The 24,639-nt window shown below is 39.4% G+C and overlaps 1 protein-coding gene across 3 annotated transcripts in view; it reads left to right on the forward strand.

Annotated features, from left to right (window-relative positions):
• Positions 1-5,896: 5,896 nt before the first annotated feature.
• Positions 5,897-24,639, forward strand: part of CUL5 (cullin 5) — a 33,741-nt gene continuing 14,998 nt past the window's right edge. Inside the window, exons 1-9 of one of the 3 annotated variants that reach the window (XM_055701911.1) lie at positions 5,897-6,231; positions 10,675-10,773; positions 12,691-12,800; positions 15,122-15,221; positions 16,566-16,742; positions 19,756-19,897; positions 20,635-20,780; positions 20,857-20,937; positions 22,161-22,254. In XM_055701911.1, coding sequence (XP_055557886.1) covers positions 12,730-12,800; positions 15,122-15,221; positions 16,566-16,742; positions 19,756-19,897; positions 20,635-20,780; positions 20,857-20,937; positions 22,161-22,254 — 811 coding nt within the window. In that variant the 5' untranslated portion in view covers positions 5,897-6,231; positions 10,675-10,773; positions 12,691-12,729. Of the gene's footprint in view, positions 6,232-10,674; positions 10,774-11,550; positions 12,258-12,690; positions 12,801-15,121; positions 15,222-16,565; positions 16,743-19,755; positions 19,898-20,634; positions 20,781-20,856; positions 20,938-22,160; positions 22,255-24,639 lie in introns of those variants that run through there. The other 2 variants (XM_055701910.1, XM_055701912.1) reach the window with 2 other exon arrangements.

The raw sequence follows: 24,639 nt of genomic DNA on the forward strand, positions 1-24,639 counted from the left end.
AGCTCATTTCTAGTAGTAAATCAACATCTAGGTTCAGTGCTATATTCCATGAGGCTCTCCTCTGAAAATCAACTACCTACGTATGCTGTCATTTTACTCAGCAACATTTCCTCTTCTGTGAGGCCAACACAGCTGTGGAAAAGCTGAATTTTGCTTTCGAGCATAGCAGAATTGTTTATCGTGTTTCAATGAACGTGCAAATCTAATGAAAGTAATGTGATTGAAGATGTGCCAGTTGGGCATAATATAGAGACTATGAAGTTGTACAGGTTCCTGAAGACAACTTGCCTTGCATAATACTTAATTAGTGGGAGCGTAGCATATGTGTGAAGAACACTTAAGTTGGTTCTGCAAACCCAAAATCATTTTGCTAAGCAGCACTTTTAACATGAAAGAGCTGGCTCTACAGGCACAGGACTCCACAGAGCAATTGCTGTGGAATAGCAAACACATGGCCAAATTGCATCCAGGAAAAGAACCTGATAGCACAAATCCCCCAAAATCTATACACAGTGTGAGCTTTTTATCCCTGGGGAGACAGGGGACAGCTGTTCAGCAGCAAACACCACCACAGCACTTGCATGGCACCTCCTCCCATGACTGTCCACTGTCCACAGAGGCCAGATGGGAACAGGGAGTAGCAGGCTCTTTATGTAGGGGTAGGTAAACCTTCACTTAAACTCCAACTGAGGAATCCAAAATCACATTCCCGAGCTGCTAGAATGCATCACTGTGTTTGAAAGTATTTCATTCACTCATTTCTCAGAGAAAGTCATGTTTTAGGCTAGGCCTGAGCTACATGGGGATGGACACTCCGTGTGTAATCTGCTGAGAGACTACTACTGCATGTCAGCAGCGCCGTAACCCAGCTGGCACCAACCTCCAGCAGTCTCACAGGCTACAAGGGCAGCGCATACTAAGAACAACACTGAGTACCTTCACCAGCTGCTAAAGGCCCACCTTGCAGCTAAGAAGTTTCTACAGAAAGAGAAGAGTAGAAGCAACAAAAAGGAACGCTATGTAAATGGAATTAATGCTTAGGCCAACAAGCTGAAGCTTCAGCTATCGTTTAATTACTGTGATTGCTCACTGCTGTGGCTTCAGATCTGCTTGTGTGCAAACTGATTTCTCCTGCTCCAAGGAAATTGTGGAGGGACAAAATGAGCCTCCTGTAGCAATAAACTCAGTCACCAGGGAAATGAACGAACAAGTTAAGGGTGGGAAGGAAGACACAGATTGTTTCTTCCATCCCTGCACAGCCCCAGGGGAGCAATGAGACTAACCACTGCCAGAGCCCTTAAGACCCTACAGTAATTCCCATCACTGTCAGGGGACTTGCAGGATGAAGGGAAGTGCGAAGGACCCCCAGAGTCAGCACAGAGACGCAGGCTATTGACTCCCCAACTCCAGCAGCTCCCTGAGGATCAGTCGGTTCTGTGGGACAGCTGCAGGAGACAAACGGTTGGGTATAACTCTACATGGACACTACATCTACGTTGCAAGCTTCTTCTGCTTTCACCTTCTCCTCGACTGGCTTCCTTGCAAGAAGGGACTGCCAGAAGCTGTATTTGGCACCAAGGTCTGACAGTGAGCAGGGCAGTAGTTTAAAATGTTAGTGGTAGTTGCTAAGTATTACGGTACTAAAACTGAGGGGAGCAATTGTGGAAAATATTTTAGTAATAATCTTAGTAATAAAAATCTTGCAGGGCTGGCACTGCTCTGCAGCACTTTTGAGAATTGTCCATTTTGGTTAGGTTTTCAATGCCAAGCAAATAGTTTAGCTATTTAGTCATAATTTATATTAATTTGCTGTTTTAAAATAATTACCGCTTAATATCCAGGGGAAAAAGCATCCTCTGTGCAGATCATTTTTCTCATTTCCCTGACATATAGCCAGTGTTATGTGCATTAATAGAGAAAGCTATGCTGGGACATATGTTTCAAAGACTGAAGTCTCAACTCCAGTCAGCCAGACATTGAACTTCACAGTAACACTGCTCATTTTATTGGGATTTTTCTCTGCCCAGTTCTCTGTGGAAAACTGTCTGATTCTCAGAGGAACTTCTAAAACAAGAGAGACAAAGCTTACTGAACACTGAAAAAGAGCTGCGCATGTGAACAAGTATCAGAAAAGCAGAACATAGAATTGCAGTTTTTCATGTTGTATCCTCTTCCACTCTACCAAGCTTCACAGACCAACTATAACTCCTGAAGCACACAGCGTGAATGGAACAGTACATTTCTAGCTGTCCAAAAAAAGGCTAGGAGAAGAAAAATAACATCAGATGTAATTCCTGGCAGCGGTTCTCTGCAACTCTGTGCCTCAGCACAGAACAACGGCCACATTTTGCCTAACGCATGCCACGTGGTTCTCTGTGTCCCAGGAGGAATTTGGCCTCAGCAAAAATTCTCCTGCAGGTTTTGCCTGCAAACAGTCGCTCTGCACCACTCCACATCACCCTCAATGTAACTCAAGGCAAAAAGTGCAAAGTTTTCCAGCAAGGAAAATGCAAGGAAATAGTGCTGTTGTCTAAAAATACATCAAAGAAGAGTAAACATCAGGGACAGAGAAGTTATTTAAGCTAAAGGACAATGTTGGCGTAAGAACAAACAGGTCATCCTGAGATGCACAGGATAGGTGGTTCTGGTGATGCTAAGATACCAAATTCTTAAACAACTCTAAGTGAAAGCAACAGTAGTCTTTACTCCCACACACAGGCAATTTCTCCAGAATGTTATTGTTATTAACCAAAAGGGTGATGTGAAGCCCAGATAATAAACACCAGAAATAAGTATTTGCTTTCTTGTTGAAAGAGAAACAAACATAGAAGAAGTTGTTTCATGTGAAAAGTTTGGTCACTGATGGTGCTTCTTTTTTCAGCTACAGGTAGATGCCCATGTGTCCCTGCCCTTTTAAAAGGATTGTCTTCAGGCACTCATGGCATGGTTTGTGCATAGGGTCACCATGACTGTCTGCAGCAGTCATAAACGAGACTTTCCCACTGAAGGGAAAAACACAAGTTTTAGTATCCCCACTGAATATATCTAGTTTGATTCGAGAGAAGTCTAAAACTGACCACTCAACAATCAAATGCTTTTTTCCCATCATGGACTGTGGGAAGATTAGAAGAAACTATGTACATCTTATTTGTACCACATGTTTCAGGGCATTAGAAGAGAACACAGCAGTGTATATTTCTCCCAGATTCATTCAAAGCAGACAGGTTTGTACCTGGAATCAATTCACTCTGAGATATCTAGGATATTATGCATGGTACTAATTTCACTGATCATCCAAATCGTAATGAGCCGTTGCTTGCAAATCACTTTGAACCCATGGACAATTTTGGGATTAAGTCTAATTCACACTGTTTTTTACAATCCATGCAAAAAATGTAAAATTGTAGGCCGATGTAGTACCATATACTAATCAATAATTAATATCTTCATTACTATCAGAATTTAGTAATAATCCATTTACAATAGAATTAAACCAAATAAAACAAGATTATGTAACACTGTGTACTGTCAAAGCACCCTGAAGTGGTACTAAAATACTGCAAAACCTTGAGGCTCATGGATGTCTTCACTTCCCGGAAAATTAATACACAGATCTTCAGAAAAAAAATTACAGTCATTCCTTAAGCCATGCAAAATGAGATGCACATTATTTTTAATATCAGTAATAAGTACCACTGTTTCCTTATCTCACTGCTTCTCCGGTCTTCAAGTTCTCTTTATTCCTTGGCCAGCACTACTCATAAGTACTGCACAAGAGCACACTTGGGCAGGATGCAAGAGCCCTCATAGTCAGTACTGTCATTGCCAACCCTTCCGGGCCAACTGCAAAAATGTTACAACAAAGGCTGCTGGGGACCTGAGGATACTTAAGACAAGACCATGGAAGGTGCTCAGATATGGCTGTTGTCCTGTCTACTCTTACATTTTTGTGGCAACATTTGGAAGGTAGGTTTGCATGAAAAGTAGAGAAATATAAAGAAATCCATAATTTGAAAGCAGCATTTTAAAACACAGCCCAACTTCATTTCACTTAAATGCTGGCTAAGCAAAATTTGCAATTATAACATTCTAACAATTTGCCTTGTGGCTTTGTACTCCAAGCTTTGCAACAAAGGGAACTGAGATGAAGTCCTCTACAGTTAATCTGTTTTCTGGCTGAATGATGTCTAAACTATTTCTCAAAAGCAGTTTAAAAACATCACTGATTTGTAGCATTAATAGGAAGCATATATTAAAAAATCAATAAATGCAACAGAAATTGAAAGAGAACAAAAGAATCTCAAATAATTGGAAATAATCACATTATAGAAGGGTTTGGGGGAAAGACGATAAATCAGTTCACGGAGCAGTGTCTCCCAGAAATTACTGCCTCCGTATCACAGTCTATAGAATATTTGCCTGTATCTCAGCTTCTCTGGTACTTACATACCTATAATGCAGACGCGCAGTGGCTGATGCACAAATACACACCGCACACATTTTACTGACCCTGCTGGAGGCCTCGTAACTTCAGCAGTGTTGTAGAATATATATGCAATGGGTAGTACGTAATACAATTAGATCTATATTGAACAATGATATAGGATATATATAATTATTCATATGTGATACATATGAATATATATATCATATTAATATATTATACAACTCTATAACTGCATGAGTTCTAGGTGCAACAAATAGCGTACACTTAAATATTTATAGTATGGAAAACACAATATATAATAAGAGTAAAGAAAAGACTGTAGACTAATTGAAGCATTCAGAAGCTGGAAATTTTGTCAAAATAGTAAGTTACTCAGTACCTCCTTTTACTTCTCAGTTGAGAGAGGGCCTTAACATGGCTACCTCAACGCACTGAGATAACAAGGCTGCAGGCTGTATTGAGTCAGCATCATCAGAACTTCCACAGTGAACAGATTTGGTGAGTATTTTATTACAGCTTCTCTAACGCGTACAGGGGCTCTGCCCCCTATTCACACCACGTCCCTCGCCCCGTGCCCCGGGTGACGGCGGGAGCGCTGCGGTCCCCGGTCCCCGGTCCCCGGTGCCGCGCAGCGGCGGCGGGATGGGCGCCATCCACCCGCAGGCTTCCTGACCCGTAAGGAAAGTTCGCTGAAAGTGTCTTCGAGCCACGTTTAGAGGAAGGCTAAAAGTTTTAATAGAGAAGTAGAATTGTTTTGTCTAAATAAAACCTGAGAGTTTCCCAATCCGTCCTAAAAGGTACCTAAACCGTGACATTTGTTACTAAGTAGGAAACGCGTGAACCCTGGCAGGGAGACCCGGGCTTCGCCGGGGTTCGGGCGCAGGGAGGTGACCCGGCCGGGCGAGCGCAGGGGCGGGGGGCGGCCACCCGCGAGGCTTGCTGCTGCCACCGGCCCGGCGGGGACGGGGAGCCGGGCCGAGCCCCACGCTGCCAGCTACCCCCAGTACAAGCAGGTTTATGCCTCTGCCTATAAATCGCGTTGCTCCGCCGCACCCGACCTGGGCGTCCGCGCCGCCGGCTCCGCGGGGCCTCAACCCAGGCGGAAGGTTGGGCGGGGGGCGACGGGCGTCGCTGGGGCCGGGGCGGGCGCGGAGGCGGGCGAAAGAGCACCTGAGCGCAGCCGCCGCCGCCTGCCCCCGGGAGCTGCCCGGCGGCCGCCCCCGCCCGAGGGGCTTCGTGCCGGAGCCCGTCCCGCAGAGCCCACCCCGTGCAGAGACCCCCCCGCGGCGGGGCGGCCGGGCCCGGCGGGGAGCGCGGGGCGGGGCAGCGGGGGTTCCCCGCGCGGCGGCGGTGGCGGTGGAGGGTCGCCAGGGGGCGCTGCAGGCGGAGCCCGCAGCCCGAGGGCCCGCGCTTGGCGGCGGGGCCGGCGCCTGAGCGCCGCATCATGTGGGCCGGCCCCTTCCATGGAGCCGGGGCTGCTGCCGAGCGCCTCCTGGGCGGACGCCGCCATGAGGCTCTGAGGGGCGGCTGCGTGTGGAGGACCCAGCCGGTCGCGCTGCGGAGCGCGCCGAGCCTGGCGCCGGCCTCGCCCCCGGGCAGGGGAGCCCAGCGCTGCGGTCGCTGCTACCGCCGCCGCCGCGGGTCCGGCCGGGCGGGCGGCCCGGGGCCATGTAAAGCGGCAGCGGCCGGGGGGAGCCGAGCCCAGCCCGGGGAGAGGAGCTGCCGCTGCCGCCGGCCGGGGAGGCCCCGCGGGGGGGATCATGGCGACGTCTAATCTCTTAAAGGTGAGAGCGGGGCCAGGCCGGGCCCTGCGCGGGCAGCGAGGCGGCGGGCCGGGGCGGCCGAGGCTGCCCCACCGGGCCCCGCGGGGGCAGGGGCGGCCGGGCGGGGGGCGGGCGGCGGGGCAGGCCGCGGGCGCCGCTGCCCCCGGTTGTCGCTGGCAGGCCGGGCCGGCGGCCCTCCCTCAGGTGAGCGGCCTGGGCGCCGCGCCGCCTGCGGGACCGCTGGCCTCGGCCCGGCCCGGCCGGTGGCCTCCGGCCGCCGGCACCCCCTGCCCGGCTCTCCCTCCCCAAACTGGCGCCGCTGGGAACGGCGTTGCGTCGTGCTGTTGGACAGGGCACGGCGTCGTCCTTTGTTTATTTAAGAAGACCTCGGCGTGCGGAACATTAGTTTTAAGTTAAACAAAGAGTTGAAAAATGCCTTCGCGCTGGGCAGGTGTCGTCGTTTGGGTTGCCACCGCAGCCCAGCGTTTTCGTTAACTTCAGTTTTCCTGCAAAGAAAAACTCCCGGAGGCCTTTCGCTTACATTAAGCGGCTTTGCTTTTGTAGTCGGATGTTTTCAAGCACTTTCCCGGCGTTCGGTGACAGCTGTCAGTCACCCCAGGTGATGCAGATTTGCATGCAAGTTTTCAGTGTGACAGGCCCAGTATTTGAGCTCAGAACTGCCTGCCCTGATAGCTGCGGCATGTGTGCGAAGATGACTGTATGTGGCCTTTGAGGCTATGCCAGCACATGGGAGACGGGCCTACTTTAAACAACTGTTACTAATGCCTCCAGTAAGTGGTTATGGAACATCAGTGTAGTTAGGCTGAAAGGCCTTGGGAAGGCTGTCTGTTTAGCTTCATCAGTTTCCAATTTAAATGTATGTAAATACAGACGTATACATGTGTGCAGTGCTATGTATTATAGTTAAATGTGGTTCTGAAGAAGTGCTGCTTACATTGTAGCAATCTGGCCTATTTTGGATGTATAGATTTGGCCTGAAACTGCTGGTTTTATTACTCTAGCCTTGTTTCTGCCTGGTATCCAAAAAAAGGTTTTAGTATTAAAAAGGTATTTTAAAAAACTTAATTGAAATGTAATTGAAATTAATTGTAATTCATCTCTCTGTATTTTTATCCGTAAGTGGGTAGTTAGGTTTTTAAGCTGATAAGATGTAAATAAAAATCTGAAACTGAAGAATCCAAGAACACTAGAGAAAAAAATACTGTCCCATAAGAAGAAAAGTGTTTTTTGTGGAGGAGTGTGGGTTTAGAGCAGGGCTCAGACAGTTCATCTACATATTAATGTTTTAGTCCATCTCTTTGCTCTATGTTTAAGGATCTCCAGGAAGACCAATCCATGTTTTGACGAAATGTGGTTGCATAGCCCATAGCAGCTAGAAGAAACATAGGACTGTGAGATTTGTCAGCACTCCGCTTCAGCTGTTTTGAAAGAATAATAGGTGTATAGTAAGTGAAAATAGAGTGAAAGGCCTTGATTCTGCGAGGTGACTCTTGCTGAACTGAAGCCTTTTTACAACTGGCCTCTGAATCATTAACATTTTATATTGACAACAAGAATTATACACACAGTATGTTTTAGGAAAAATGCCACAGAGATACCTATTCTAAAATAGGCCTTTCAGGTCATTTGAAGTGTTTTTAAACACTGTAACTTAATAGTTAGTGAGTTTTCTAAAAACAATAAAGTATGAGTCCTGCGTTACAAAAGAAAAGATTATACAGTGATTTGACTTTGTTTATAATGACACAACAAATTGGTGCAAGAACTGGAACGAGATCTGGTCCTTTGTTCCCCAATTCTGCTCATCAGAGTACTGTCAGAGTTGATTCCAGGTTAGTGTTGATTGGCAGTGCCTCATGCTGTTTGAAGCTGTGAAATAAATGTACTTATGCTTTAGGGAAAAATAGCAATGTCTCAGTACAGTAAAAATCCCTGGGTAAGAAAGGAGAGGTGTTAGAATTGATAATTTTTTTTCCATATCTTCTCCAAGTAAGTGTGCATAATCAAATCTAACTTGGGTTTAGACAGGTCTTGGTTTTGCTAGGATAAACAGGAACTAAGAGTTTTCTCTGTTTTTTTCCCCCATCCTCATTCGACTTTCTACTTTCTTACATTTGAGAAAATGAAGTGAAATATTCTTTTCTTATTCTAGTAACAGATACTAGCTGAATCCAAATCTGACTGGCTGTTGTAATTTAAAAGGGCATCATTTAAACTCCACGAGTGCGTTGTTGTCCTAATTGTAAATTATTTTTCTAGTGAGAGGCATATTTTCAGAGACCATTCTTTGAACACAAAATTAGAACGACCATCACATGTTGAATCCTGGTGAGATACAACAAATGGTAATGTGGTGAAAATATTGAAGTACGTGGAGCTAGCCATTACATGGTGAGCTAGCGTGGTACCCTACCTGTAGCAGAGCTGCTGTCCCACATTGAGTCTGTGGCTTTCCTGTTGATGACTGAGCCATTACTACGTAAGTCAGGTAGAATTTTTATTCTCTACATACATGTGGCTCTGGCACTTTTGAAGTGGGATATTTTGTTTCAGGGGGTGTGGTGGAACTTGTAATTTCTTCCCTTTACAGTAAGGAGATAGTCTAAACCAAGTTTTCCTGCAGTTTCTGGAAGGCACCTTAGCTTATTGAAAGCACAAAGAAAACCTGTAGCTGTATCCCTGCCAGCTGATCTTGACACTTCTGTAGGGCTTTACTGGAGCTGCTGGCAAATGCAAGAGTCCATCCTTGTGAGATGAATTGCAGCTTGAGCTTGGTGTTAGGAGAGAAGAAGCAAAGGAAGCAGCAGATTTCCTGTAGACTAAAGTGAAATGAAAACCATTATTTACCTTTACATTGATTTCAGCTGGTTGGTTTATTTTTTCTCACACCTGTGTCACTGACAACTGGGAACATATCTAAAGTTTTTTAATTGTTCAAGTTAAAGTGCATATTTCTAGATCTGTATTTTAAGTTTGTCTGTTTCTTTGTTATTTCCAATTAGGATATCCTGAAGAAGCTAGGCAATGTTGCACACTAGTTAGTTACATAGCAAAGCTTTCCTTTTGCTACTGTTCTGCTTTGTGTAGGAACTTTGCTACAGTCGTTACAGTGATACTTTTTTTAGAGCTTCTGCTAGCAGAGATTAATCAGATGGTGAATTTTCATGCTTATTTCTGTCTAGGACCTCATACTTCATCCTTCTGTGAACTAGCCTTAACATATCTAGTGTCTGAAAACAGTGAAGTAATAAGGGTGAAGATGTTATTCATGTGTAGATAAGATGTACAATAAGATGTAGAGGATGTTGCTTTTTTACAGTACTCTTTAGAGCATCTGACGGAGATCAGGACTGAAGTTGTATGTGACTTGACATATATAGAGTACACAGTAAAGAGGGGTGAATGTCAGAATAGACATTTCAAGTTTCAACAAGACAGTAGTGTGGAGGTCTTGTTATATTGCTTTGCCTTGTTCTATTCCATGTTTATTTAGGATCTTGCACCGTATTCTGTGCCTGCTTCTGCTGCACTTCTCTTAAACTTGCTTGCAGTTAAGGAGAGGAATTTTGTGTTACATGATAATACCCAAATTGGGAAAAATGGTTAGTGGAACAGTTCCACTTGCGTCATTGTACTAATTCTACATAATATCCAGCACCATGTTTTTTGATATCCCAAAATAACTGTGTTTAGGTGCTTATGCATAGAAGTGAAGAAGAGGAAAAAATAAGTTTGGTGAGTAAAATTGTAGTATATATTTCAATATGGTGTGTGAAGTAGTATACGTTTCAAGTAGAGTTTAGTGTTAAAATGGAACTTTAAATCTCTGTGAAGAAGTTTAGTGAAGTGACTTTTGAAACATAAAATATTTCGCAAGTGGAGTTATTTTTTCAAAGCATTAAATTTTAAACTCCTGAAATGGTTACTTAGCCAGGGTATGGCTATCAGTTGTAATCCCTGTTTTCAGAGAAGAATTGGTAAATGGAGCAATTTTATTTCATCAAAGGTGTGACTGCCTTCTGCTTATTTTTCCTTGGGATCTCTGGTTTGAGGCAACAAGCTACAGAAGAAAAGTTACCTGGGAAATACTGCTCAGAGATTCCCTAGGTTTGTGAGTGGCTAAACAAAGTGGGAAATGGGTTCCTCATGTTGTCTGGGTCACTGGTGTATGTGTGACTCTGGTAACAACTGAGAATTACCACTGTTTGACCTCCTTTTCTACTATAGAATTTTTTTTTCTTGTGTAATAATAGGGGTGGAATTAATGAATGTGAATGACACACAGTAGGTGGTATTAAGCACCCTTTCTTCTTGTAATTTCAGTACAAAAGTGTAAGGTTATGGAAGCTTGAATCTGTCTAGAAGATGTTGGATTGTTTATTGAATGTAAAGAATAGTTCAGTTTTAATCCATTAATTTTATTTCCTCTTCTGCTTAATTTAGGAATAAAGGAGGAAGTGGGGGAAAAAAAAGTTTTAATCCTATGTATGCAGTTTTTACAACTGAAATGGAGTTTTATGTGTGCTGCTTAGGAGGAAGCAGGTAATCACAATCTAAATAATGTAAACACTAGTGTTTGTGATTCCACCACCCACCCCAGCCACGTTTTCAAGTTTCACAGTGAAACTAGTGTTACTCACAAAGACAGACCATTCAGTTTTTATCTTCATCTGTTTTCAGCGAAGGGCTGTATTGCACTTCTCCAAAATTGCCAAACAGTCTTTCTACCTCTTCTAGAAAACTTACGGGATTTATTTTGAAGTTTCACTCCCCAGGAAAACTTTTTAGGAAGTTGGTTTTACTTACTTTATAATGCCTTTTCTGAAACTTCTAATTGCTCAGTAGCTGATCTTTCAAGTTCGTTATCCTGAAAAGAAGGACCAGGAACAGAGATATCTGCAAATAGAAACTAATAATTTTCACAGGGAGAGGGAAGATTACAGCATCTCATCAAAGTTTACGGAACAATTGTAAAAAATGCGGGGGAAGCATGTAGTTGATGATTTGCAAAGATGGTGTATTCAGAGATTATTTTTTTTTAATTTATTTTACAGTGGAAACAGGCAAAACTGTCTCTGAATTGGAAAACAATTTTTTTTCTATTTTTTTTTTAATGTTGAAAGAATTATAAACTTTATCAAACAGGGGCTACTTCTGTGAAACCTATGTTCAGTACCTACTTCAATGGTTTGATAATGCTGTGGGGCTTCTAGGTGCTGTTGCTGTGATGCCTGTTGCGTCTTTATAACTTGAAGGTGAGACATCTCTGCACTTAAGAGCAGCAGGGGATACAGTTTCCGAACTGTGCTTATTCTGAATACTAAATTACAGATTTAATTGTAAATGTCCATGTAGAAATTAATCAGGACATAGTTGAGAGAACCTGGTGTGCTGCTTGTGCCTGTTCTGTCTGAAGAGATGTTAGTGGCAGAACAGTGCACTTGTCAGAATTTCAAGTAGTTAAGGCTGTATTATTTGCTGTATTTGAAGTGAATTGTGTCAAACATAGTATTACTAGCTGAGACAATGATCAGGTCAAACGTAGACAGTGCATTGGAACATAATGCTACAGATAACCAGTAGTCTTTCTGGCACAGAACTCTCAATCATTATTTTTTTTTTATTGCAGGTTTTTCTTTTTAAAATCTGGAGCTGTAAGCAGATAGGATCACAACATATGCAATAGAGATATTGTTTTAAAGTTTGCTTTTTTTAGTAATGGAAGGTGGCCTGTCTACTTTTTCACAGTAATCAGAATGATATGGGAGCACTTCCATTTCTGTAGCTTTTCTCTTAATTTGCATCTAAGTTTGGGAAAAATTCACCTTGGATTAGATTTTTCAGCACGGTGTAAATCATGATCTGCATCAACTGCGTCTTGGCTGTTAAGCTGCCTATGACCAGTTAAACCACAGGAAAGGAGTCTATGATACAACAGCTCCTGCGTTACTCTGCTTCCTTCCTCCCTCTTTGCTGCTGATGCCAAATGCACAGTGGAGAAGAAAGGTACATGGCAGCATCCAAAGGTACCATTCCTGATTCCTGGCTACCATTTGGGTAATGGTAATTTATTCAAGACTGCTTTGCAACTCTGTGTAGCGACTTTCATTGTGTGTATCTTGGCTGGGGCAGTGAAGCTAACCAAGAATCATTTGTTTTCTCCATGTGTTACTCTGTTAACACAGGTAAAGAACACTTGCTAGAACTTGTTGCATTGTAGCTAATGCAGTGAATAAAGGAAGAAGTTGGCAATCTGCTTCTCTGAGAAACAAGTAATTGCTGTGTTCCTTGAAATAATACTGTGAAAGTGTTGGTCAGCTATGGTGTTGTAGTTCAAATGCTAGCTTATGAGACACCTCTGAGAAGATATTTTTACATTAACCATAGACACTACAATCCTTAAAGATAATTTTAAATAAGAAACTGGTTTATTAACGATGGGTTTTTTGTTCCTTTTAGAATAAAGGTTCACTTCAGTTTGAAGACAAATGGGATTTCATGCGCCCTATTGTTCTGAAACTTCTTCGTCAGGAGTCTGTCACAAAACAGCAATGGTTTGATCTGTTCTCGTAAGTAATTTTTTAGTATCATACATCCTTTGGTGTAATGGGAATACAGTTACAGTACTACTTCTGATACAGAAGTCAAGTATGACACAGACTATGTGGGAACACAAAGAACAGAAGTAATAATTTAAGTTTTATTAAGTGGTAAGTGTGCCTACATCACAGTAAATGTGCAGAAGTAGGATTTTGATGAGATTCAGGTCATTGCAGATAGGACGGAGAAAAAACAGCAGAACTTCAGCTGATTATAGTAAACAAGTTTTGTACCTGCCCACAAACTTTTTTGCCAGAATTAGAGAGAAAATGTTGGTTAGTTCTTTGGTGGTAAGTTCATTTAAAGGCAGTTTGTTGAATGTTACATTATTCTCATTTGAATGGCTTTCTTGTAAAATAACTTAAGAATGCTACTGAAGTAACAGGGTGATGCAGTTTAACTGGCATAATTTGGATATTTTTATATTCTAAGTATGACATATATTTTTCAGACAGTGTTTGCATTATTGTACTTTCTAAAAACCCTGCCATTTTCCTCCTTCCAAAAAGCCAGAAGTTGCTCCCTGTTAGGTGATGATTTTTTTTCTTAAAATACATTGTGACCTTTGCTAAACTAATATAGAAGTGAGTTACAGCATATATATTGAAAGTATGTCTAAAATAATCTTTGTCTCAGCATATTTATTTTCACTTAAATACAGTTGTTGCTTAAATCTGCAGCCTTTCCTTCTGCTTTTTAAAATCTGTCACAAAAGAGGGATTTATTCATATGCAGTCTGTATTTTTATTGCTCTTTTCCATGTGGACGGTGCAGTGATTCTTTTTATACCCATCTTACTGCACCTGTCACACTTCTCTGCCAGCCAAAGGAAAGGTAGTTTATCATGTAATGAGATTTAGCATCTTATGATGTCTTGACTATAGTAGTTGCCAGAAACATGGTATAGTTAGGATACAGATTCAGTTCCGAGTCATTGCTTTCATTTTTAATAACTAGTTCAATAATGCTGCATTGGTATTTATTCCATTTATTATTTTTCTTGTAGCTGAATTATTGAATAGAACTTAAGTAACTTTATGGCTAAATTAAAGATATTGAGGGAAAGAGTTCCGCTCTCCTAGGTTCTTGGTTTTGTGCAGTGCTCTTTGTTAAGCTTTTTAATAAAAATGCAAAATCTGTAGGTGTCTTCTACCTGCCCTTTGAGTGTAATCATCCAGTATTGCTTTTTTACTGCTATCGGGAAGCGGTGGCTTTCTAAATACAGTAACACCTTTTCTGGGTGTGAAAGTTGCGTGAGTCTCACAAGTTAGGTAGACCTCTGTAAGTCCTGGGCCAGCACCTTTGATCCATGTCAAAGGAACTTTTTGCTTCATAAGGTTTGCCTTTTCAGTTAAATTAAAAAAGATGGTTTTGTATTGAAATAACTATATTGATTTAATAGGAACAAAGTCATACCTTTAGATTTTATAGTTCCTTTCCTGCAAAGATGTGGCCTTATTATTGAAAGGATGAAGAAGAACCAGGGGAAGGTAATGTGTCAAAAAAAAGGCTGGCTGGGCCACATTATATATAGATGTATGGCTAGGAGTGTAGCTTGCTTTATTTAATTTTTAGTATGGAAAGAAAGTAGGAATTAAGTTACACTTCCTAGGCTGTCAGATAGAAAAAAAATTATTTGAATGTTGATTAAAACTCCTTAATAAGAATTTGCTTTGCAGTGCCGTTTGGCAGCTTTTCTGCAGTAAGGTTTCACTTTAAAATGCTACCCCTGTCATGAAATGTTTAAGTGACCTTATTAACTAACTAAAATGTCTTTTAAATTACCTGATGCCCCGAGCTCTTGATTTCTTGCATGGAAAGTCTGTTTCCTTTGTTAGCGCAAGGATGTTGTAGTGTTTGGATTGTGAAACTGTGAGTGAAGGCTGCATGTTAATGAGAGTATTTTTAGAGTCATACGGGCTGAGTAGTAATGATTCTACTGGCAAGTGATTTCTGTCTTTTGAACAAAAAAAAGCTTTAAAAATTGTCCTTAATGCAATAAGGCTATTGAATAAATACTGAAAACAGAATTGGCTTCTACATCTTGACCATAGCCTTTTTCCTAGATAGGCTGCTGTTACTTGCTTCTGAGACTTTCTTACAGCTTCAGACTCTTCTCCAAACATGCTTCTTGCATTCATCACTGGGATCTAATTGTGTGTTATTTGACAATGATAGATCAAAAGTGTAATTTCTTAGACATACTTAAAGTATGACTATTTAGGCCTCATAGATTACAGCATTAAACTTTTAGTAGCTGTTACTAAAAGACGGATAAATTGTTTTCTAGAGATGTACATGCAGTTTGCTTGTGGGATGATAAAGGTCCAGCAAAAATCCATCAGGCTCTGAAGGAAGACATCCTTGATTTTATTAAACAAGCGCAAGCAGTAAGTTCTTTATGTTTCATAACTCCTATTCATATTGCTAGAAAAATAACCAAATAGTTCTGACTTCCATTGGCTGTAAATGCATTGCTTTTTGTTTGAAGTTCTGTGATGCTCTGGAGATCCTAATTACCCCGCAAACTTCTGTTGACAAAAAGAAGACAGCCTTGAGCATTTGCCTTGGCTCATTGTTTTCTTACAGTCCTTGAAACTGGGGTGGGCAATGATTTTTGTGTTAGTAAAAACCCAAAACACAACATCAGGGTTTTTTTATCCAACAGTACTTAGGGAACCATCTTCCACTTGAAAACTTCTTGAGGCAAAATTTTCTATAAGAAGTTACTGTCTGAAAAAATATTTTGTCTAGCTTCAGTGCTGTGCTGAGATGTTCATGGATGGCTTTAAAATAAGCCATATGTATGGTGTAATAGAAATATCTGTGCTACTGATGTAGCCATCCAGTTTTATGGGCTTCCCCCCAAAGGATTGAAGTCATCAATGGATTTAAAGGAAATGTTTGTGTTTGTAAAATATGTAACAAAAAATGTTTTGTGTAATAAGGGATTTAACAGAAGGGGTGGTTGTAAAATATATCTAAAAAAACCCCAAACTAAAAAACCCATGACAAAGGTTTGAAAGCAAGAAAATGAAAGTATAAAATCTTTCATTCGTGAAGAGGTTTACACCACTAAGGTTTTGCTTAAAAGAAAGTAGTTTCTTATAGAGGCCTTTTTATAACCAGGCATATAAATGTTGATTTAAGTTCTGTAGGCTTACTTGCTTACGTGCATAAATACTGTGCTGAACTGAGGCCTTCAGTGTGGTTTGTTTGGCTGTTGTCTGAGACGCATCTTTTTAGGCATTATGATAGCCATTGTACAATGTCATTGTAGTTTCCAGGGTAGCTGTCTGGGTCTAAGGAAAGGGAAATGCCATTGAATTAAACTTTTCACTCTATAGAATCTAACATAGTCCTTAGGGGTTTGTTTTCTTTTTGCTTTTTAGATATGGTTGTACCAGTACATGCCTTTAGACCAAAGGTTTTAATCTTTTTGACTTGCAGATGGCTTAAAAGAAAAACAAAAAGGTTCATTTGGGAAATTTAAACTTACAGACTACTTGTTTGCTCTTACTTTTCTTTACCCTTTAGAAACGGTCCATATGCCACAGATTAATAACTACATCCCTAAACTAAATGGCACTTAAATAGGTAGACTTTCTTATTGTGATATATCTTTATATTTGAATTTTCTATGGGTAATTATTTTCAGTATAAGAAAAGCCAATCCATATTTTGTGCAGAAATTTGTATATAAATTACCTCTTCTCCCCCTCCACATCTTCCAGAGAGTGCTGAGTCATCAAGATGATACAGCTTTACTAAAAGCATATATAGTGGAGTGGCGCAAGTTCTTCACACAGTGTGATATTTTGCCCAAGCCATTTTGTCAATTAGAGATTACGTTAATGGGCAAGCAGGGCAGCAACAAGAAGTCTAATGTAGAAGACAGTATTGTTCGAAAGGTAAGTGGTAGGTATTAAGAGTTTTGTTGCATACTGTTCTGCCTACAGTAATAGTACAGAAGGCATTCTGTAGCTGAAGATGAAATCGCACCAATCATGTAATATGATGTATCACTATGCTTTAGTGTGAGGGTCAGAACAACCCTGCAACTTTTTTTTTTTTTTTTCCAATCTGTTTCTCCAGTTCTGCTTTGGCTATTAACAGTTTTATTCAGGTGGTTAAAGCACTTTGTTGGGCTTTGGGTTTGTTTGGGTTTTTTTTGGTTTTGTGGGGTTTTTTTAAATTATTACTTGAATCCTGGGGCGGTTATAATTCTCCTACTGTTTCTATACATGTGAGTAGCAAGCGTACTTGTGTATGTAAATGAGTAGTTCTACACCTAGTCCATTTCCCTAGGCCAACATCTTAACTGGGGCACATGTCTGCACTTTATAAATGATCAATTAAATACTGTCATCTTAAATTAAATATGACAATTGATCTGATATCCCCTTTTTCCTCCAAACTTTCAGAGATATCAATGAAAATATTGGACATGTAAAACCTTGTGAATATGATCTTTTTACTGTTCCATATCAAACGCGTAAAGAAAGTCTAGGATTTTGAGTATGGGAGTGCTCAGCGTTCTGAGTCTCATGAATAATGGTCCTAGAAATTGCTTTAGTCTTATTATAAGAAAACCAGAGCATATCAGTTGTAAATTAAGTCCTTTAGTTTAATGTTATTCATTATCCCTTTTCATTGCAGAAGGTATCTGTAGGGAAATTAAAATTATTTATTGCTCTTTCACTTGGTACTTACTGAAGATCGTTTTTACTGTCCCCCTATCTCCAGGATGGGAAGAACAAAATAGTTCAAAAGCATTACTTTGGGCAAGATTTTTTTTCTTCACCCTCCTAATTTGAGATCTGATCCTCTATACCTCTTAAAGAAAAGGAAGAGAGAATAGCAACAAAGAAAGGAATCACCACCTCGAGTTACCTTTTTTTGTTTTCGTCGTTTGTTGAAGAAAACATGTGATCTTATTAGGCTCTTCAAGATCTGGCAGACTTGAACTCTTAACTCTGCTATATGCAGAGTTATGTATGTAGGCAGGAGAACTAAGAAATGAAAGAAGAAACAAGATGGAATAGAGAAAATAGTAAGGAGGAACTGGGAGAAAGAACGGGTGCCTAACAATTCAGGTTTTGTTGAGGGCTGAAGGTGATGGAGATGTGTCTTATCTCTAATATGCAGTCCAGGAACATCTCATCATTAGGACATGAAAGCCCAGAGTCTCCAAGCTATGTTACTATTTCGTACTTGCTGCTGAAGATCACTTCCTGTTTCTGGCATCATTCTCTGTAGTTTTCTAAAAAGCACCTTGTGAAAACTTTTCCCATGCTTGAGAAGTTCTTAATATAGTCACCCAAAATTATATGTGTGTCTTTCTTCAAGTATCTCCATAAAACTTCCTTATCCATAATGTCTAAAAGCAGTTTGACCATGACAAAGCTGTTAATATGCCTGCCAGGTTGCTTGACATTATCTCACTGTTTTCTTCTCCATTTTTTACTTGTTTCAGCTCTTGTAAACAGATTCTTTAATTGTACAGTGCAACCAGAATGTGCATATCAATAATGTTAAAATAATGAAAAAAGTAATTGAGGAAGTGTAATCAAATAAAGCTTTGCTTCTAAGAATGTTCCAGTGTTTTAAACAATAAATCCCTTCCAACACCTATGAGTTTGGTGTCAGAAATATTTAGCTGAAATTAAGACAGTTATGGAGAAGTTAAGACTAAAGGATGGTAAACTTAACTCTCTTGAAAGGATATTTGACTTCTATTAGGTGCTTGCTGTGTTAAAATCTAAAACTTACAAAGCAAGAATGGAATAAGACCATCTAAGCTTTACTGTGAACTGAATTGGTAAATTTTGTGATTCCAACCACCTTTCTGCTGCCAGTGTAGACTGACAATTGGCATGCTTGAATTACATTCATAGTAGTTACTGTCAGATTTCAAGATACTGTAAGCTTGAGCTTTCTTCTAAAGCAATGAAATGGCATGAGTTGCATAGAAAAAAAAAATTACCTCTTAAGCTTTGGCATAATTTTCTTAGTTACTCAGTGGCATATAGAAAGAGCCAGATCCAGTGTCTTAAGGGGAAAAAAAATAATAAATGACTACAGTAACTTGAATTCTAAAGCAAATTAAATTTTTTAAGAAACATGTAGCATGCTTTGAGTATTTACTGCTGAACAGCTGGTGGAGCTTAGGTGGGCACAAGTATGGCCTGGCCTGCCAGTGAGCTTTTCCTGTTGCTCAGCTGTAGTGCATTGGGTCTGGTGTTCAGATGTAATGCAATATATTTGCAGCAGTGTCAGCAGCAATCACACACACACACACACAAAATAACACACAATGGAATATAAACAGACCCTTCTATCGATGAGGATTTTGTTAGGAGCTTCCATAACTAATTTTAAAACTTCACAGTGCTTAGGTGAGGTCTGGAGGTTTTTATAAATCACATATGCATTACTTGTACATTGAACTTCCATATTAGATAAATGCAATCCAAAACCATCAGTCTTTTTCTTTACATAACGGTGGTGTTAACTGCGTTTTTAGTTTTGTTTAAGACTGAGCCTGTCAAATAATGAACTATATTTGGATGTTTGGCTCAAAAGTACCCCCTGATGTTGCAACTCCTGACACGTAGGATTGCTGGAAAAGTTACTTCACTGATTACTGAGAACTGTAGAAATAATACAGAATTACGGAATTAATATATTTATCAAATACTGATTTCCCTAGCTGTCTGGTTACATATAGTAAGCTTAGAATGCAAGCTGAATATTACTTCTATAACAAGTTCAGAGCAAGATAAAATCCTAAGCTGAACTGCTGTATATAACCTGAAAATTACATTATAGATTGCTTGATTTCTGTTTCTGGTTTCTTGTGTTTTGCGCAAGCTTAGCTATACCTTTCTGACAGGATTTTTTTTTCTTCTTCCTGATACACAGCTCATGCTAGATACATGGAATGAATCCATATTTTCAAATATAAAAAATAGACTTCAGGACAGTGCAATGAAGCTAGTTCATGCTGAAAGACTAGGAGAAGCTTTCGACTCTCAGCTTGTTATTGGAGTTCGAGAATCATACGGTATGTCTTGCACAGACTGATCTCTGTTTCCTCAATTCAGTAAATTAATTTTCATCATACAAAGTTGACAGTTGTGGTGGTAGGGTTGGAATGATTATCTCAGTATTTTTATATGGATTTGTTGTTGACATGTGATACCAATTAAATTCTGTTTAAAATATTTAACTTCTATGTGATTTAGCTACATATCAGTTACTGCAAAATTGGTATTTTCAAAGAGACAACTATGTCTTGACCTTTTGGAGTTGCAGATAAAACTTTGTGCTCCTTTCCATACTGTTTCTGATTTTTCAGACAGTTTGAAGAAGAAATGCTAAATAGGCTGCATCTAAGATTCTCCATCTTGCTTCTCTGCAAAACAGATCTGTGTATCTGAAACTTCTGTGGTGAAGCTTCACCATTGTGTGCTGCTTCTTCAGAGCTTTGCAGGCTGTTCAATTAAACTTCTTTCCAATTTTGCAGTTGTGTGTGTATTTCTGATTACTGTGTTTGAGTGTCTAAAATGCTGGAGAGAAGTATGCAGTTCTTTCCAGTTCCCTATAGTTAACCTATATGGTTTTGGAGCAGAAACTAGACAATTTTGGTTCCTTTTAGGGATCAGAGTGCATTTATAGGATACTTCAAATTGTTTAATGTAACCTTTTAATACAAGACTGACTTTAATGAGAGAGATTTGCTTATTATGAGTCACATGAGTTTCCAAGACTTGAGGGTAACTTTGGACTTTCTCTTTGCAGTTAACCTTTGTTCTAATCCTGAAGATAAACTTCAGATATATCGGGATAACTTTGAAAAGGCATATTTGGATTCAACAGAGAGATTTTATAGAACACAAGCTCCTTCTTATTTACAACAAAACGGTGTACAGAATTATATGAAATATGTAAGTAAAAATTCTGTTGTAACTTTGTTCTGAAAGTGTTAGTACTTAAAATGATTGCTGTTCTACTTTTGCACAGGCAGATGCTAAACTAAAAGAAGAAGAGAAAAGAGCACTACGATATTTAGAAACAAGGCGTGAATGTAACTCTGTAGAAGCAGTAAGTATAATGTGTAGAAAATTGGATGTATTTTATATAGCATTATTATATTGCAGTTCTTATTTTTATGTGTATTGCAATATTATTTGGTAGCAGTAGATTGATACAAAACTGTTCATTTTATGTTTTTATTACCATTCATTATATTTTTTTCTTGCAAAAATCTGTATTACTTCCCAGTCTGGCAATTTACGCTTTCTACAGGTGTTTTTGATAGTAAATGTAGATCAAAAGTTCAGATTGAAGGGTAGGTTTTTATTCAGGTTGATTTTTATTCTTTCACTTTGAGTGAGGTATAATTTTTCTTTTCTATGCTTCACAGTGGGTGATAATGATGTTTGAGAATAAGCTGGCCAATCTAAGGGGTAAAGAGTTTCTCAGTGTTCATTTAGAATACCTGAAAGAGTTATTGTGCGTTGCAATCAAAAGAAGCAACAGAAATTTCATTAAAACTATTCCAGATTTCCTCTTGGACTGAAATATGAGCATTTAATAGAAAGGATGTTTTTACTTTTTTTTTCCTTCCCCCTTCCCCCTCCTTGAGCAATATTTTACACAGTTAAGATTCTGGAGGAAGATTTAACCACAGTGAGTAGTTCATAATTGTCTGTGCTGAAATTAGTTCAGGAAACAGGTTATTTTAAATAAACACCTTTTCAATCGGAATCTTTTGCAGTGGATCACAATGTATTTTACCTCTTTTTCTGTTAAGTGTAAATAATTCATTTTGCACAGCTATAAATTGTAACCTGTAGAAAGAGGCTGACAAAAGAGAGATGGTCCTGACATGTACAAGCAGTTTCTGTTCTAGATCTAGCCACAGTGCCTTGTTCAAGCCAACCAGCCTGGTCCAAATAGGGTATGCTGGAATGAGAACTATTCTTAGCCCTTGGATGTATACTTGGAAACTAAGTAGGGTAGTTGGTGTTCCAAAAGTGGTGGCTCCCTTGGGAGAAAAGAGGCGACAGAAATATTAAGCTTATTACTGGTTGGGAAGAGAGTTCACCACATTTACTAACCTACATGTTTTGAAGAAATACCATTTCCTGTATAGATTTTATTCAAATTATACATACTTTTATGAATCAGTGAATTAATTAATTAATTTATAGAGCATAGTTGTTGAGAACAGACAAGTTTGTGTGTCATGGCAAACTTGAGACAAACCAGACTTTGGTGTTCAGATGGCTAAATGAGCTAATTCTGTGTTTGATATATTTCAGCTAATGGAGTGCTGCGTCAATGCCCTGGTGACATCTTTTAAAGAGACTATTTTAGCTGAATGCCAAGGCATGATCAAACGAAATGAAACAGAAAGTAAGTGAAGCTTCAAGAGCAGTGCAGGATGAACTCAGCATCAACTGCATAAAAATAGATGTGTTTGTAGATATATCAAATTACTGTTTTTAATAGATGGTGGCAGTGTTTCAAAGAAAAATATATTACTGCATGTGGGCAATTTTATCCCACAAAAAGTGACCACCATTGGTTAGTATTTTTTTATGCTGCTTCTGAAATCTGTATTTATGATACCCTAATTTGAATGACTGGAGAGCTCTCATCTTACTTGAAAGAAAATAATATTTTGTGTTCTGTTTTCTTTATTTTTTCTACAACTTATTTTCCTCACATTGACCAACTCTGGTAACTGTTATTATTTCAATAGTTCAGATACAAACACTCCCGCTTCATTCCACCCCTACTACCCCCTTTCCCCTGGAAAAAAAATGAAGCATCTTTTTACAAAGCTGTTTTTCTGAAAAGCAGGGAGAAATTTTTCTTACTCTGGTTATTGGTGCAAGACCAATAGGTCAATGAACAGAATCTCTGCAAGTTTTTCATCTGGTTTTATAGCCAGTATGTCACTGTGAGTATTGAAAGTTAGTTCTGCACGCCTTTTTAAAGTTTTCAAAAGTTTTTTTTAACTCTGCTGCCAGAAATTGAGAGGTTAGTGTGATTCAGAAGTCTTGTGTTGGTCCTGTATGATAAACCAAACTAGAGAAGTCATTAAAATGTTGTTCAAGTGGTGCAATTAAAAAAAATAATAATAAAAAAACCCCACAGGGTAATTATTCTTTTTTAAAGTCCTGGTATCCTGCAGCTAGCGAATATTTACTAATGTCTAGAAAGTTTTCACTATGCAAATGTGAAAACTGTTTTGTGACTTAGAACAGCGTAGAAAATACTCACTTGTAAAGCTAGCATTTCAGAAAATATTTGACCTCAAAACTATGTCATATTGATCTGTTCATCTAGCAGCATGATTTCTGGCAGTAGTCCAGAGCTAAATCTAGAAAGCCACCAAACTTCTTACGAGTATATGTTACTGCCTTTGGGAGAATACAGGAGGCTTATTTAAATGCAGAACTTCAGAAGGGTTCATCTATATAATTCAAAGCATCTTTCTTTAGAAACTTGAAGTATTCACACAGTCCTCTCTTTCCTTGTGGCTACATCTGCCCTGTGATACTGCTTGATTGCAGAATACTTCATTTAGTATATAAGAACTCAGGTGTCTCTTTCAAATCTTCTTTTTTTCCTTTTTTTTTTTTTTTTTTTTTTTAGCTAGACTTACCTATGCTGTTTAAAATGTTTTAACAAAGGGTGCAGGTGCAGATGATAAAAATCTTATTTAAAGACTGGAGCTATACATAGTAATATATGCATCTGATAGTATCCTCTGCTTATGCATGTGTCTTTCTGATACTATTTGCCCCAAAGAATTCCATTATATTTTCTTTATTAAACAGCAACTGACAAAAAAGGACTGGGTTTTTTGGCTGTGAGCTGCGCACTACTGTAAAATACTCTGCTACATTAAGTACTTAATGTTTACATGCCGTGCAAAGGAAGGCAGGCACAATGTTTTCTAACTAAAAGCTATCAAAGTTGTCATAACTTGCAAATGCTCTTCAGAATTGGCTTAGTGTGTTTTTGTTTGCTTATAGTATCGGGGATGGGAGGCCTAAATTTTATTCTTTTAAGTACTTCATAACACATAGAAAATACACTTGGCTTTTATGAATACAAAATCAAAACAGAACATGTTTAAGTGCCCCAGCAACTACAATGTGAATTTCTTTACATTTCAGTGTCATAATGTATTCTGAGAGAAATTCCAGTGAAAACTTCCTTTGGTTTTGTTACTTTGAAATCTGTCTGAGGAATCTGGGTTTTGGGGGTTCCTGCAGTTTTAGGGATGCGCATGGAGTCTTCTTTTGCCATTGCTTATTAGGAGAAACCACTGCATTTTTTTCTTGGAATTATTCATGCCATCACTAGTTTATAGAAACAGATGTAGAACCTGTGGATGTATCTTTTTGTTTCCTTTTTTCTGCCACCTCTTTCTCCCGCTCACCCTTTTGTAAAGAACAGTTTAAAAGATCCAGTAAAAGGTGAGTGAGTTTTTTGGATTTGGGTAAAACAGTGCTGCCATCACTTACAGTAAATCTAAATTGCAGTGACAATAGTCTGACTCTTTTTTTTTTTTTTTTTTTTTTTTTTTTTTTCCCCCCCTTGTTCCTGAAATCCCATTGTTTAGGCCATTGTCTCTATTAGCGTTGCAAGTTCTTATTGAAGGTTGGTTGTAGTTTCCATTCTTCGATTTGCATTGTTATGTTCTAAAGGGATTTTTTCTTCTCTGTGGATTGCTTTTCTATTTGGTTCTGCAAAAGTTGTTGGGATACAGAAGTTGATAACAAA

The sequence above is a fragment of the Falco cherrug genome, chromosome 2 (assembly GCF_023634085.1).
Source record: "Falco cherrug isolate bFalChe1 chromosome 2, bFalChe1.pri, whole genome shotgun sequence".
In the NCBI taxonomy this organism is placed as follows: Eukaryota; Metazoa; Chordata; class Aves; order Falconiformes; family Falconidae; genus Falco; species Falco cherrug.